Source organism: Oncorhynchus nerka, linkage group LG28, assembly GCF_034236695.1.
Source record: "Oncorhynchus nerka isolate Pitt River linkage group LG28, Oner_Uvic_2.0, whole genome shotgun sequence".
NCBI lineage: Eukaryota > Metazoa > Chordata > Actinopteri > Salmoniformes > Salmonidae > Oncorhynchus > Oncorhynchus nerka.
The window spans coordinates 60995541-61010280 of NC_088423.1; the positions used below are offsets into that span (position 1 = coordinate 60995541).

Below are 14740 nucleotides of genomic sequence, written 5' to 3' on the forward strand. Positions count from 1 at the left end.
GGCTAGGTAACACGGTCACCACCGATAAATCCATGATTATCGAAAACTTCAACAAGCATTTCTCAACGGCTGGCCTTGCCTTCCTCCTGGCTACTCCAACCTCGGCCAACAGCTCGCCACCCCCTCCCAAATCCAGATAGCAGATGTTCTGAAAGAGCTGCAAAACCTGGACCTGTACAAATCAGCTGGGCTTGACAATCTGGACCCTCTATTTCTGAAACTATCCGCCGCCATTGTCGCAACCCCTATTACCAGCCTGTTCAACCTCTCTTTCATATCGTCTGAGATCCCCAAGGATTGGAAAGCTGCCGCAGTCATCCCCCTCTTCAAAGGGGGAGACACCCTGGACCCAAACTGTTACAGACCTATATCCATCCTGCCCTGCCTATCTAAGGTCTTCAAAAGCCAAGTCAACAAACAGATCACTGACCATCTCGAATCCCACCATACCTTCTCCGCTGTGCAATCTGGTTTCTGAGCCGGTCACGGGTGCACCTCAGCCACGCTCAAGGTACTAAACGATATCATAACCACCATCGATAAGAGACAGTACTGTGCAGCCGTCTTCATCGACCTGGCCAAGGCTTTCGACTCTGTCAATCACCATATTCTTATCGGCAGACTCAGTTTTTCTAATGACTGCCTTGCCTGGTTCACCAACTACTTTGCAGACAGAGTTCAGTGTGTCAATTAGGATGGCATGTTGTCCGGTCCTCTGGCAGTCTCTATGGGGGTGCCACAGGGTTCAATTCTCGGGCCGACTCTTTTCTCTGTATATATCAATGATGTTGCTCTTGCTGCGGGCGATTCCCTGATCCACCTCTATGCAGACGACACCATTCTGTATACTTCTGGCCCTTCCTTGGACACTGCTATCTAACCTCCAAACGAGCTTCAATGCCATACAACACTCCTTCCGTGGCCTCCAACTGCTCTCAACCGTTCGCTGCCTGCACCCACACGCCCGACTAGCATCACCACCCTGGATGGTTCCGACCTAGAATATGTGGACATCTATAAGTACCTAGGTGTCTGGCTAGACTGTAAACTCTCCTTCCAGACTCATATCAAACATCTCCAATCTAAAATCAAATCTAGAGTCGGCTTTCTATTTCGCAACAAAGCCTCCTTCACTCACGCCGCCAAACTTACCCAAGTAAAACTGACTATCCTACCAATCCTCGACTTCGGCGATGTCATCTACAAAATAGCTTCCAACACTCTACTCAGCAAACTAGATGCAGTTTATCACAGTGCCATCCGTTTTGATACTAAAGCACCTTATACCACCCACCACTGCGACCTGTATGCTCTAGTCGGCTGGCCCTCGCTACATATTCGTCGCCAGACCCACTCCAGCAGGTGTATCTCACTGATCATCCCTAAAGCCAACACCTCATTTGGCCGCCTTTCGTTCCAGTTCTCTGCTGCCTGTGACTGGAACGAATTGCAAAAATCGCTGAAGTTGGAGACTTATCTCCCTCACCAATTTCAAACATCTGCTATCTGAGCAGCTAACCGATCGCTGCAGCTGTACATAGTCTATCGGTAAATAGCCCACCCAATTTTACCTACCTCATCCCCATACTGTTTTTATTTATTTACTTTTCTGCTCTTTTGCACACCAATACCTCTACCTGTACATGACCATCTGATCATTTATCACTCCAGTGTTAATCTGCAAAATTGTAATTATTTGCCTACCGCCTTTTGCACACAATGTATATAGACTCTCTTTTTTTTCTACTGTGTTATTGACTTGTTAATTGTTTACGCCATGTGTAACTCTGTTGTCTGTTCACACTGCTATGCTTTATCTTGGCCAGGTCGCAGTTGCAAATGAGAACTTGTTCTCAACTAGCCTACCTGGTTAAATAAAGGTGAAATAAAAAATATAGGTCAAATAGATTAGGATCAGTGTTCACCCTCTCCATCCACCAGGGCATGCTGAGAATAATGTCAACATCTTTGGTACACAACTTCTTTACACATGTCTCAATCGATCCATAATACATTAATTGCGCCACTCATATAACAGATCTTTATTGTAAAGGGTTTTAACACTGTTTCCCATGGTTGTTCAATGAACCATAAACAATTAATGAACATTTTTAAATATATATATTTTTTACCTTTATTTAACTGGGCAAGTCAGTTAAGAACAAATTCTTATTTTCAATGACGGCCTAGGAACAGTGGGTTAACTGCCTGTTCAGGGGCAGAACGACAGATTTGTACCTTGTCAGCTCAGGGATTTAAACTTGCAACCTTCCAGTTACTAGTCCAACGCTCTAACCACTAGGCTACCCTGCCACCATGCACCTATGGAACGGACATTAAGACACTAACAGCTAACAGACGGTAGGCAATTAAGGTCACAGTTATGAAAACGTAGGACACTAAAGAGGCCTTTCTACTGACTCTGAAAACCCCCAAAAGAAAGATGCCCCGGGTCCTTGCTCATCTGCGTGAACATTCCTTAGGCATGCTGCATGGAGGCATGAGGACTGTAGATGTGGCCAGGGAAATAAATTGCAATGTCCGTACTGTGAGATGCCTAAGACAGCGCTACAGGGAGGACAGGTGATCGTCCTCGCAGCGGCAGACCACGTGTAACAACACCTGCACAGTATCGGTACATCCGAACATCACACCTGCGGGACAGGTACTGGATGGCAACAACAACTGCCCGAGTTACACCAGGATCGCACAATCCCTCCATCAGTGCTCAGACTGTCCGCAATAGGCTGAGAGAGGCTGGACTGAGGGCTTGTAGGCCTGTTGTAAGGCAGGTCCTCACCAGACATCATCAGCAACAACGTCGGCTATGGGCACAAACCCACCGTTGCTGGACCAGACAGGACTGTCAAAGTGCTCTTCACTGACGAGTCATGGTTTTGTCTCACCAGGGGTGATGGTCGGATTTGCGTTTATCGTCGAAGGAATAAGAGTTACACCGAGCCCTGTATTCTGTATCAATTTGGAGGTGGAGGGTCCATCATGGTCTGGGGCGTTGTCACAGCATCATCGGGCTGAGCTTGTTGTCATTGCAGGAAACTCAACGCTGTGCATTACAAGGAGGACATACTCCTCCCTCGTGTGGTACCCTTCCTGCAGTCTCATCCTGACATGACCCTCCAGCATGACAATGCCACCAGCCGAACTGCTCATTCTGTTCGTGATTTCCTGCAAGACAGGAATGTCTTGAGCCCGGATCTCAACCCCATTGAGCACGTCTGGGACCTGCTGGATCGGAGGGTGAGGGCTAGAGCCATTCCCCCCCCAGAAATGTCCGGGAACTTGCAGGTGCTTGGGGGAAGAGTGGGGTAACATCTCACAGCAAGAACTGGTAAATCTGGAGGAGATGCACTGCAGTACTTAATGCAGCTGGTGGCCACACCAGATACTGACTGTTACTTTTGATTTTGACCCCGCCCCCTTTATTCAGGGACACATTATTCCATTTCTGTTAGTCACATGTTTGTGTAACGTATTCAGTTTGTCTGTGGAACTAATTCAGTTTGTCTGTTGTTGAATCTTATGTTCAAACAAATTAACGCAGTTGACAGTTTATAATGTACAGAATGTACATTTATATTAACATACAATATATTCATTATAATTCATTATAATTCTACTATTTAACTTTCTCATCACGACTATAATTATAGATCAGTATCTCAATGTATTCTTAGTCTAAATTTCTATAAATTTAGCAGTGTGTAGACTTCCACAATCAACCTGATACCCCCTAAATAACAATTTTGGACAAGTCTAAATCAATTACGGGCACAGTTGACCAACCCCCCCCCCCCCCTTTCCCCGGGCACTCGGTCTTCTGGCGTTTCTTCAGTGTCTTCTTCAGATAGCTTCACAGTTCAAAGTGGATGGACCATGGTGATAATGTCCCCTTTTCAATGTCTCACCTGAGCCGCCACCACCTTTACTACCCATTATGTCTTGTCCATTTGCCAACCAGTATACCAGCGACAAGATACGTTTTGGAACGGATCTCTCTCCATGCTCACTCCACGTGGACTACTGTCGCACTCCTGGGAGAAAAGGGCGAGAGCAACGGCATGCTGTGTACAGGTTGCTGGCTTGGACTCAGGTCTCTCGATAGAAGTGGTGCAGGAAGTGGACGTATTGAACACCATTTCCTCAGCCGGTTAGAGTTTTTTTGAGGTCCACACGGTTTGGTCAAATGGTCCCTTCCATGCATACCATCTGTAGTTACCTTCGCCATAATCTCGATCAAGACAGATCAGAACAACAATTTTAGTTTAGGCATTTCCGTTTCAAGAAATCCAAACAAATGATTTACTGTATGACAAATGATTACTACTACCAATATTCTCCGTGCAAATTTCTAAGGCCAATGTCAAAGAAAATAACAACACTGTTGAATTTTCCTTCTCAAATGGGCTTATACTCCCCTATCACACTGTTGACCTAAGAGCGGAGTCACGGGGTCAGGGAGTTAAAGGCCTAATCCTTAGGGAGAAATCCTGATCATCCAGCAGCTGCAATCTGGTGAGATTTTTTTTGTCTAAACAAAACAAACAAACAATACACTCCTTCATATATAACTCGATACACTTCTATATATCACTCGAGGTGTCACCTTCAATCCAAAAACCTCGAAGGACTGGTAATTCCCCCATTTTGGACACATGACTCACAACGTGATTAATGTTTAAAAACCAACACTGCAAATCAAATTAGAATTAGTACCATTTAACTCCATAAATATATTTTTTATACCCATAACTTGATTCAAGGAATAGAAAAATAGACTAGAGACAGGTCTATCCTTTTCGTGGTAATAATCCTACTCAAAACACATCAGATAATGGTGTTCTATTAATTGGAATGGACACCTAAAGTAAACAATCGGAAATACCCTTTCCGGTAATCTTATCATTGCCCCGGGAAAAGAATTCAAGCCATATGGGCTATTTTATTTAAATGTATTACCCGGACAGAGAAAATCCCATAAGCGTTTATAGTTGAATTGGTCCGGGTACAGAGTCCATGTATAACGTAGTAAATCTTAGGTACTCCACCATTCCATGTGCGTTTTCAATGACTCTCCATCGCCATACTCCCAGTGGACACCAAAAAATGTTAGTTTCCCAGACGCTGCCTGGCCGTTCATGGGAATAATGCTCCACACATGTCCTCAACGGTTCTCGAGACTTCCAGAAATGAAAGATAACGCTACATATCGAATCCAAATTTAAATCAACTTATTTTACACATTTCTATATTTTATCTGAACTTCAGATTAACACTTATCTCCACACTCGCACAACTCTCATATCACATTCACAAACACAGGACACACAGGGGAATGAGACGGACAAGAGGAAAAACCAGTTAGCGTTGTTTTCAGATATCAAACCCTGTCTATATGAACAGGGAAACCCATACCATTATCAAAATATTGCCTAATTAGTGGTCCCAAAACGGGTGTTGTATCCACACTGGGATATCGCCTTCTGCGATAACTGTGGTATAGATTCTTATATCTATCTAAATGTGCAAATCTACCTACGGAGTACCCATGTCTCCTATCTAACTATGTAACACAGTCCCAAAAACCGCATCTTACCTCATATTTTCTAAGTACCAGGAATATCAAAACACTCACAAAAACACCTCACAATAGTAACCCAAGGTATACCTGTTTACCTCATTTATCAAAACATTACACGTTATAATTTGAACTTCACCAAGCCGAGTGCACTCGCAAGATCACTTGTGCTCTAGTCCCTTGCTCTACAGTCGTGGCCATACATTTTGAGAATGACACAAATATTAATTTTCCACAAAGGCTGCTGCCTCAGTTTGTATGATGGCAATTTGCATATACTCCAGAATGTTATAAAGAGTGATCAGATGATCGCATTTCAGGCCTGCCACGAAAGGACCAGCTGACATGACTGTGATTCTCTCATTAACACAGGTGTCAGTGTTGACGAGGACCAGGCTGGAGATCAAAAAAATTGGTGAAAGCACCAATTTGTAAGTCGCTCTGGATAAGAGCGTCTGCTAAATGACTTAAATGTAAATGTAAGATCACTCTGTCACGCTGATTGAGTTCGAATAACAGACTGGAAGCTTCAAAGGAGGGTTGTGCTTGGAATCATTGTTCTTCCTCTGTCAACCATGGTTACCTGCAAGGAAACACGTGCTGTCATCATTGCTTTGCACAAAAAGGGCTTCACAGGCAAGGATTGTTGCCAGTAAGATTGCACCTAAATCAACCATTTATCGGCTCATCAAGAACTTCAAGGAGAGCGGTTCAATTGTTGCGAAGGAGGCTTCAAGGCGCCCAGGAAAGTCCAGCAAGCGCCAGGACCGTCTCCTAAAGTTGATTCAGTTGCGGGATCGGGGCACCACCAGTACAGCGCTTGCTCAGGAATGGCAGCAGGCAGGTGTGAGTGCATCTGCACGCACAGTGAGACTTTTGGAGGATGGCCTGGTGTCAAGAAGGGCAGCAAAGAAGCCACATCTCTCCAGGAGAAACATCAGGGACAGACTGATATCCTGCAAAAGTTACAGGGATTGGACTGCTGAGGACTGGGGTAAAGTCATTTCCTCTGATGAATCCCCTTTCTGATTGTTTAGGGCATCCGGAAAAAAGCTTGTCTGGAGAAGACAAGGTGAGAGCTTACCATCAGTCCTGTGTCATGCCAACAGTAAAGCATCCTGAGACCATTCATGTGTGGGGTTGCTTCTCAGCCAAGGGAGTGGGCTCACTCACAATTTTGCCTAAGAACACAGCCATGAATAAAGAATGGTACCAGCACATCCTCCGAGAGCAACTTCTCCCAACCATCCAGGAACAGTTTGGTGATGAACAATTTCTTTTCCAGCATGATGGAACACCTTGCCATAAGGCAAAAGTGATAACTAACTGGCTCAGGGAACAAAACATCTATATTTTGGGTCCATGGCCAGGAAACTTCCCAGACTTTAATTCCATTGAGAACTTGTGGTCAATCCTCAAGAGGCGGGTGGACAAACAGAAAACCACAAATTCTGACAAACTCCAAGCATTGATTATGTAAGAATGGGCTGCCATCAGTCAGGATGTGGCCCAGAAGTTAATTAACAGCATGCCAGAGCAGATTGCAGAGGTCTTGAAAAAGAAGGGTCAACACTGCAAATATTGACTCTTTGCAACAACTTCATGTAATTGAAGAATAGCCTTTGACACTTATGAAATGCTTGTAATTATACTTCAGTATTCCATCGTAACATCTGACAAAAATATCAAGTCATTGAAGCAGCAAACTTTGGAAATTAATATTTGTCGTTCTCAAAACTTTTGGCCACGACTCTACATATTAACCTCACCAGTCCTACTGTGATAAACCCAATATAACGGATACACCTGTTCTCAAAGGCCCTAGAGTCTGCAACACCACAAAGCAAGGGGCACCACCAAGCAAGAAGCACTATGAAGACCAAGGAGCTCTCCAAACAGGTCAGGGACAAAGTTGTGGAGAAGTACAGATCAGGGTTGGGTTATAAAAAAATATCCGAAACATTGAACATCCCATGGAGCACTGTTAAATCCATTGTTAACAAATGGAAAGAATATGGCACCACAACAAACCTGCCAAGAGAGGGCCACCCACCAAAACTCACCGACCAGGGAGGGAGGACATTAATCAGAGAGGCACCAAAGATTGGAGTATCTGTACATAGGACCACTTTAAGCCGTACATTCCAAATAGCTGGGCTTTACGGAAGAGTGGACAAAAAAAGCCATTGCTTAAAGAAAAAAATAAGCAAACACATTTGGTGTTCGCCAGAAGACATGTGGGAGACTCCCCAAACATATGGAAGGTACGCTGGTTAGATGAGATTATAATTGAGCTTTTTGGCCATCAAGGAAAACGCTATGTCTGGCGCAAACCCAACACCTCTCATCACCCTGAGATCCCCATCCCCACAGTGAAGCATGGTGGTGGCAGCATCATGCTGTGGGGATGTTTTTCATCGGCAGGGACTGGGGAAACTAGTCAGAATGGAAGGAATGATTGATGGCTCTAAATACAATGAAATTCTTGAGGGAAACCTGTTTCTGTCTTCCAGAGATTTGAGACTGGGACGGAGGTTCACCTTCCAGCAGGACAATGACCCTAAGAATACTTCTAAAGCAACAATCGATTTGTTTAAGGGGAAACATTTAAATGTCTTGGAATGGCCTTGTCAAAGCCCAGACCTCAATCCAATTGAGAATCTGTGGTATGACTTAAATATTGATGTACACCAGCATGTTGGTAGGCATGTTGTGTAAATCAAATTATACAAACCCCCCAAAAAGTCCAGGTTATAAGTCACAAAATAGGAAAAATGCCAAAGGGGGGGTGACTACTTTCACAAGCCACTGTAACTCTGATTTAGGTGTTTACATGTCCTAATAATTCAAAATATTGCTCAGAAAAGCAGGTTTTAATCAGCATATGCTTACTTCGATCATGACCTTATGTGATTTAAGCAGAGTAAGGTGTCTACATGACTAATGCCATAATCAGTTTAATATCAAATGATTAGTGTGCATGTAAACATTTTAGTATTTGAAACTCAAACATTAGTTTCTCAACTCAACTTTTTCTATAATCCCACAGGCTCTGTATCATTCTCTATTCCTTATATTCCAATGCATCCGACATCATGCAATGCCCACCATGGTATTGGCCAGCTGCTATTTGAGGACTTCTTTGGTTTATAATCTTATTGCAGAGCCCATTGTACAACAGTTTTTAGAGAATATTTTATTGCAAGGTATGCTATATGTGTAGGCTATGTCATATGTATTGGCTAATATGCAAATGCAGCTGTTGTTTTTTTAAACCTCCATTCTAGCATACAGTGCATTCGGAATGTATTCCGACCCGTTTATCCACTTTTTGTTATGTTACATTTTAGAATAAGCCTTTATTAAATAGTTTTTCCCCTCATCAATCTACATACAATACCCCATAATGACTAAGCAAAAACAGGATTTTAGATCATTCAGCAAATTTATTTCTGGAGAGCACTTCTTTGTATTCTTTCAGCACCTACTGGAGAGAACTTCTTTGTCAACAACCATTCACCATCGTTCACACCCTCTAAAGCCTTAGTCCCACCCATCTCTTTTTAAGGATTCACATCTGGCCGACCTAACCACAGCAGTCAAGCACCCAAGCTAACTAGCTAATGTTTGATAGTTTGCTAGCTACTTCCAGACACAAATGAGAGAACAGCTCACTCTGACCATTTTACTCACCCTAGCAGAGCTGGTTAGGCTGTTTTTATGTTATCCAGAGCGTTGGTGACTGCAAATGTGCTGCTGGCAACAATTTAATTACGCTTGTTTAGCCAACGTTTACTGACACTGGCCATATTCAATGGATGTTATGTGTTCGTAAATTCATCAGTTATTCTGCGCTCTGGCACACAGAAGAGAGTGTTCTGAAATCAGAGTAGATAGCCAGAGCGAATTTACCAGCCACGTCGATCGGCAGTTGTCGCAGTGACATTATGAACATTCTATTTGTATTAAAATGGTTACTTGTATAGTGGAGTCTTTTGTTTAGACATGAACCATAATACCAACTCATAACGTTACTACCCTGCATGAATCTACAGGTAACTAACCAACCAGGTTCAATGTTAGCTAGCTAACATTAGGCTATAACTAGCAATACAAATGGCTCTGTGATACGAATAATATAACTACACAGATCATACACGTAACTTTAGCTAGCTAGCGAGCCAGCCAGCTAACTTTAGCTAGTTAGGTAATAGTCGTTTTCATTTCAAGTTAAAGTGTACTATATTAACTGTATACATGGATGGACACTTCTCCCGCTCTGTCACGGATGCCATGGTTGCCCTTAGTTTGAAGATATAATCCGGAGACAGGTGTTTTATACAACAGTTTTCTGTGTGTTCTCTTTTCGACTCCATCTGCATATTTGCAATCAAACGCCAGAATTTTGATTGCACTGATTTCATAACTCAGTCCTCCAGAAAGTGGAGAGCAACACTTATGCAGTTCTACAATGTGATATCTTTGTCCTCCCAGCTGGCAGGGGGCGTGGTGATGGCGGTGGGCATCTGGACGCTGGTGGAGAAGAGCGACTACATCAGCCTGCTCTCCTCCGTGACCTACGCCGCCTCCGCCTACATCCTTATCCTAGCCGGGGCCATCGTCATGGTGACTGGAGTGCTGGGCTGCTGCGCCACCTTCAAGGAGCAGAGGAGGCTGCTGAGAGTGGTGAGTGGTCACCCTCAATTATGCAGACATTTGCATGCGCACACACACACACACACGTGTGACACATGGAAATTCTGTCCCAACCGGGACGCAAAATTCCAATCCTCCACACCGTAACACATATATAAAAGTTTATTTGCGACATGCACAGGATACAACCGGTGTAAAGTTCTTACCTTGAGAGCTCTTTCCCAACAATGTAGTGATAAGAATGATATAGATAATAATCGAGAATATAATAAACACTTAAGAAACTCAAAGAAACATAAGAATGCAAGTATATACATGTCAGAGCCAGTACCTTATTCAATGTACAGGGAGACTGGGGTGGTTGAGGTAGGTTTGTACATAAAAGTGACTGGTAGTAGGATATACATACAGTGGGGCAAAAAAGTATTTAGTCAGCCACCAATTGTGCAAGTTCTCCCACTTAAAAAGATGAGAGGCCTGTAATTTATCATAGGTACACTTCAACTATGACAGACAAAATGAGAAAAGAAATCCAGAAAATCACATTGTAGGATTTTTTATGAATTTATTTGCAAATTATGGTGGAAAATAAGTATTTGGTCACCTACAAACAAGCTAGATTTCTGACTCTCACAGACCTGTAACTTCTTTAAGAGGCTACTCCACTCGTTACCTGTATTAATGGCACCTGTTTGAACTTGTTATCAGTATAAAAGACACCTGTCCACAACCTCAAACAGTCACACTCCAAACTCCACTATGGCCAAGACCAAAGAGCTGTCAAAGGACACCAGAAACAAAATTGTAGACCTGCACCAGGCTGGAAAGACTGAATCTGCAATAGGTAAGCAGCTTGGTTTGACGAAATCAACTGTGGGAGCAATTATTAGGAAATGGAAGACATACAAGACCACTGATAATCTCCCTCGATCTGGAGCTCCACGCAAGATCTCACCCTGTGGGGTCAAAATGATCACAAGAACGGCGAGGAAAAAATCCCAGAACCACACGGAGGGACCTAGTGAATGACCTGCAGAGAGCTGGGACCAAAGTAACAAAGCCTACCATCAGTAACACACTACGCCGCCAGGGACTCAAATCCTGCAGTGCCAGACGTGTCCCCCTGCTTAAGCCAGTACATGTCGAGGCCCGTCTGAAGTTTGCTAGAGAGCATTTGGATGATCCAGAAGAAGATTGGGAGATTGTCATATGATCAGATGAAACCAAAATAGAACTTCTTGGTAAAAACTCAACTTGTCCTGTTTGGAGGACAAAGAATGCTGAGTTGCATCCAAAGAACACCATACCTATTGTGAAGCATGGGGGTGGAAACATCATGCTTTGGGGCTGTTTTTCTGCAAAGAGACCAGGACGACTGATCCGTGTAAAGGAAAGAATGAATGGGGCCATGTATCGTGAGATTTTGAGTGAAAACTTCCTACCATCAGCAAGGGCATTGAAGATGAAACGTGGCTGGGTCTTTCAGCATGACAATGATCCCAAACACACCGCCTGGGCAACGAAGGAGTGGTTTCGTAAGAAGCATTTCAAGGTCCTGGAGTGGCCTAGCCAGTCTCCAGATCTCAACCCCATAAAAAATCTTTGGAGGGAGTTGAAAGTCCGTGTTGCCCAGCAACAGCCCCAAAACATCACTGCTTTAGAGGAGATGTGCATGGAGGAATGGGCCAAAATACCAGCAACAGTGTGTGAAAACCTTGTGAAGACTTACAGAAAACGTTTGACCTCTGTCATTGTCAACAAAGGGTATATAACAAAGTATTGAGAAACTTTTGTTATTGACCAAATACTTATTTTCCACCATAATTTGCAAATATATTCATTAAAAATCCTACAATTTTCTGGATTTTTTTTCTTCTAATTTTGTCTGTCATAGTTGAAGTGTACCTATGATGAAAATTACAGGCCTCTCTCATCTTTTTAAGTGGTAGAACTTGCACAATTAGTGGCTGACTCAATACTTTTTTGCCCCACTGTATGTTATAATTTTATTGTTTACGATTTATATAATTTTTCTTTCCTGCTACTGAAGAATGCTCTTTGTTGAAACACACACACAGCACAACATCTACTCTTGCGTTGGGCATGGTTGGTGAGCTTAGTCTAAGTACTGTGGGGGTGCATCAACCACACACACAATACAAGAGACATACCATACTTAATATATCCTCCGACACATCAACTGCTGGAAAACACACACACACAACCCTTTTTATTGTATTATTGTGTTTGTATTTCTCTCTCACACGCACACCAACCTTTTTTTAAATTATTATTCCACACACACCTTTTTTATTTGATTATTATCTAAATTGAAAGATACGATTCTGTAGTTTTTTTTGGGGGGGAGGTTTCTCACACACACATTTGGATTGTCCTGTTATATATTTGCTTGTGTATTATTTTCCTATGTACTTTACTCTAACCAAATAATATATAGATATAAAGTGCCTTCGGAAAGTATTCCAACCCCTTGACTTTTTCCACATTTTGTTACATTACCGCCTTATTCTAAAATGGATTAGATAAATAAAAATCTACAGCAATCTACACACAACACCCCATAATGACAGAGAAAAGGTTTTAAGAGTTTTTTTGGCAAATTAATTAAAAATTAAAAACACTTTTATTTCCATAAATATTCAGACCGTTTGCTTTGAGACTCGAAATTGAGCTCAGGTGCATCCTGTTCCCATTGATCATCGTTGAGATGTTTCTACAACTTGATTGGAGTCCAGCTGTGGTAAATTCAATTGATTGGACATGATTTGGAAGGCACACACCTGTCTATATAAGGTCCAACAGTTGACAGTGCATGTCAGAGCAAAACCCAAGCCATGAGGTCGAAGGAATTGTCCGTAGAGCTCCGAGACAGGATTGTGTCAAGGCACAGATCTGGGGAAGTGTACCAAAACATTTCTGCAGCATTGAAGGTCCCCAAGAACACAGTGGCCTCCATCATTCTTAAATGGAAAAAGTTTGGAACCACCTAGACTCTTCCTAGATCTGGCCAAACTGAGCAATTGGGGGAAAAGGGCCTTGGTCAGGGAGGTGACCAAGAACCCAATGGTCACTCTCACAGACCTCTAGAGTTTCTCTGTGGAGATGCGACAACCATCTCTGCAGCACTCCACCAATCAGGCGTTTTATGGTAGAATGGCCAGACGGAAGCCACTCCTCTGTAAAAGCCACATGACAGCCCACTAGAAGTTTGCAAAATGGCACTTAAAGACTCTCAGACATGAGAAACAAGATTCTCTGGTCGGATGAAACCAAGATTGAACTCTTTGGCCTGAATGCCAAGTGTCCCGTCTGGTGTAAACATGGCACCATCCCTACGGTGAATCATGGTGGTGGCAGTATCATGCTTTGGGGATGTTTTTCAGTGGCAGGGACTGGGAGACTAGTCAGGATTGAGGGAAAGATGAACGGCGCAAAGTACAGTGAGATCCCGGAGCAAAGTACAGAGAGATCCTTGATAAAAACCTGCTCCAGAGCACTCAGGACCTCAGACTAGGTCAAAGGTTCACCTTCCACCAGGACAACAACTCTAAGTACACACAAGACAATGCCAGAGTGGCTTTGGGACAGGTCTCTGACTGTCCTTGAGTGTCCCGGCCAGAGCTCGGACTTGAACCCGATCTAACATCTCTGAAGAGACATGAAAATAACTTTGCAATGACGCCCCCCATCCAACCTGGCAGAGCTTGAGAGGATCTGCAGAGAAGATTGTGAGAAACTCTCCAAATATTGGTGGGCAAAGCTTGTAACATCATATCCAAGAAGACTTGAGGCTTTAATCGCTGCCAAAGGTGTTTCAACAAAATACTGAGTAAAGGGGAGTAAAGGGTCTTAATAGTTTCAGTACCAGTCAAAAGTTTGGACACACCTACTCATTCAATGGTAATTTATTTTTACAAATTTCTTCATTGTAGAATAGTAGTGAAGACATCAAAACTATTAAATAACACATATGGAATCAAGTAGTAACCAAGAAAGTGTTAACAAGTCAAAAAATATTTTAGACTCTTCAAAGTAGCCACCCTTTGCCTTGATGACAGCTTTGCACACCATTGGCATATTCTCTCCATTAACTTCAGCTGGAATGCTTTTCCAACAGTCTTGAAGTTCCCACAGATGCTGAGCACTTGTTGGCTGCTTTTCCTTCACTCGGTGGTCCAACTAATCCCAAACAATCCTAATTGGGTTTAGGTTGGGTGATTGTGGAGGCCATGTCATCTGATACAGCACTCCATCACTCTCCTTCTTGGTCAAATAGCCCTTACACAGCCTGGAGGTGTGTTAGGTCATTGTCCTGTTGAAAAACAAATGATGGTGCTTTGCTGCGCTTAGTGGAACCATCACACCACCTCCATGCTTCACGATGGGAACCACACATTCGGAAATCATCCGTTCACCTACTCTCCGTCTCACAAAGACACAGCGGTTGGAATCTAAAATCTCATCAGA

The 14740-nt window shown here is 43.1% G+C and overlaps 1 protein-coding gene across 1 annotated transcript in view; it reads left to right on the forward strand.

Annotated features, from left to right (window-relative positions):
* LOC115113468 (CD151 antigen-like) overlaps positions 1–14740 on the forward strand; it is a 65327-nt gene that overhangs the window by 22057 nt on the left and 28530 nt on the right. The window contains exon 3 of the mRNA XM_029641151.2: positions 10091–10282. Within this exon, the coding sequence (XP_029497011.2) occupies positions 10091–10282 (192 nt within the window). The remainder of the gene's footprint in view (positions 1–10090; positions 10283–14740) is intronic.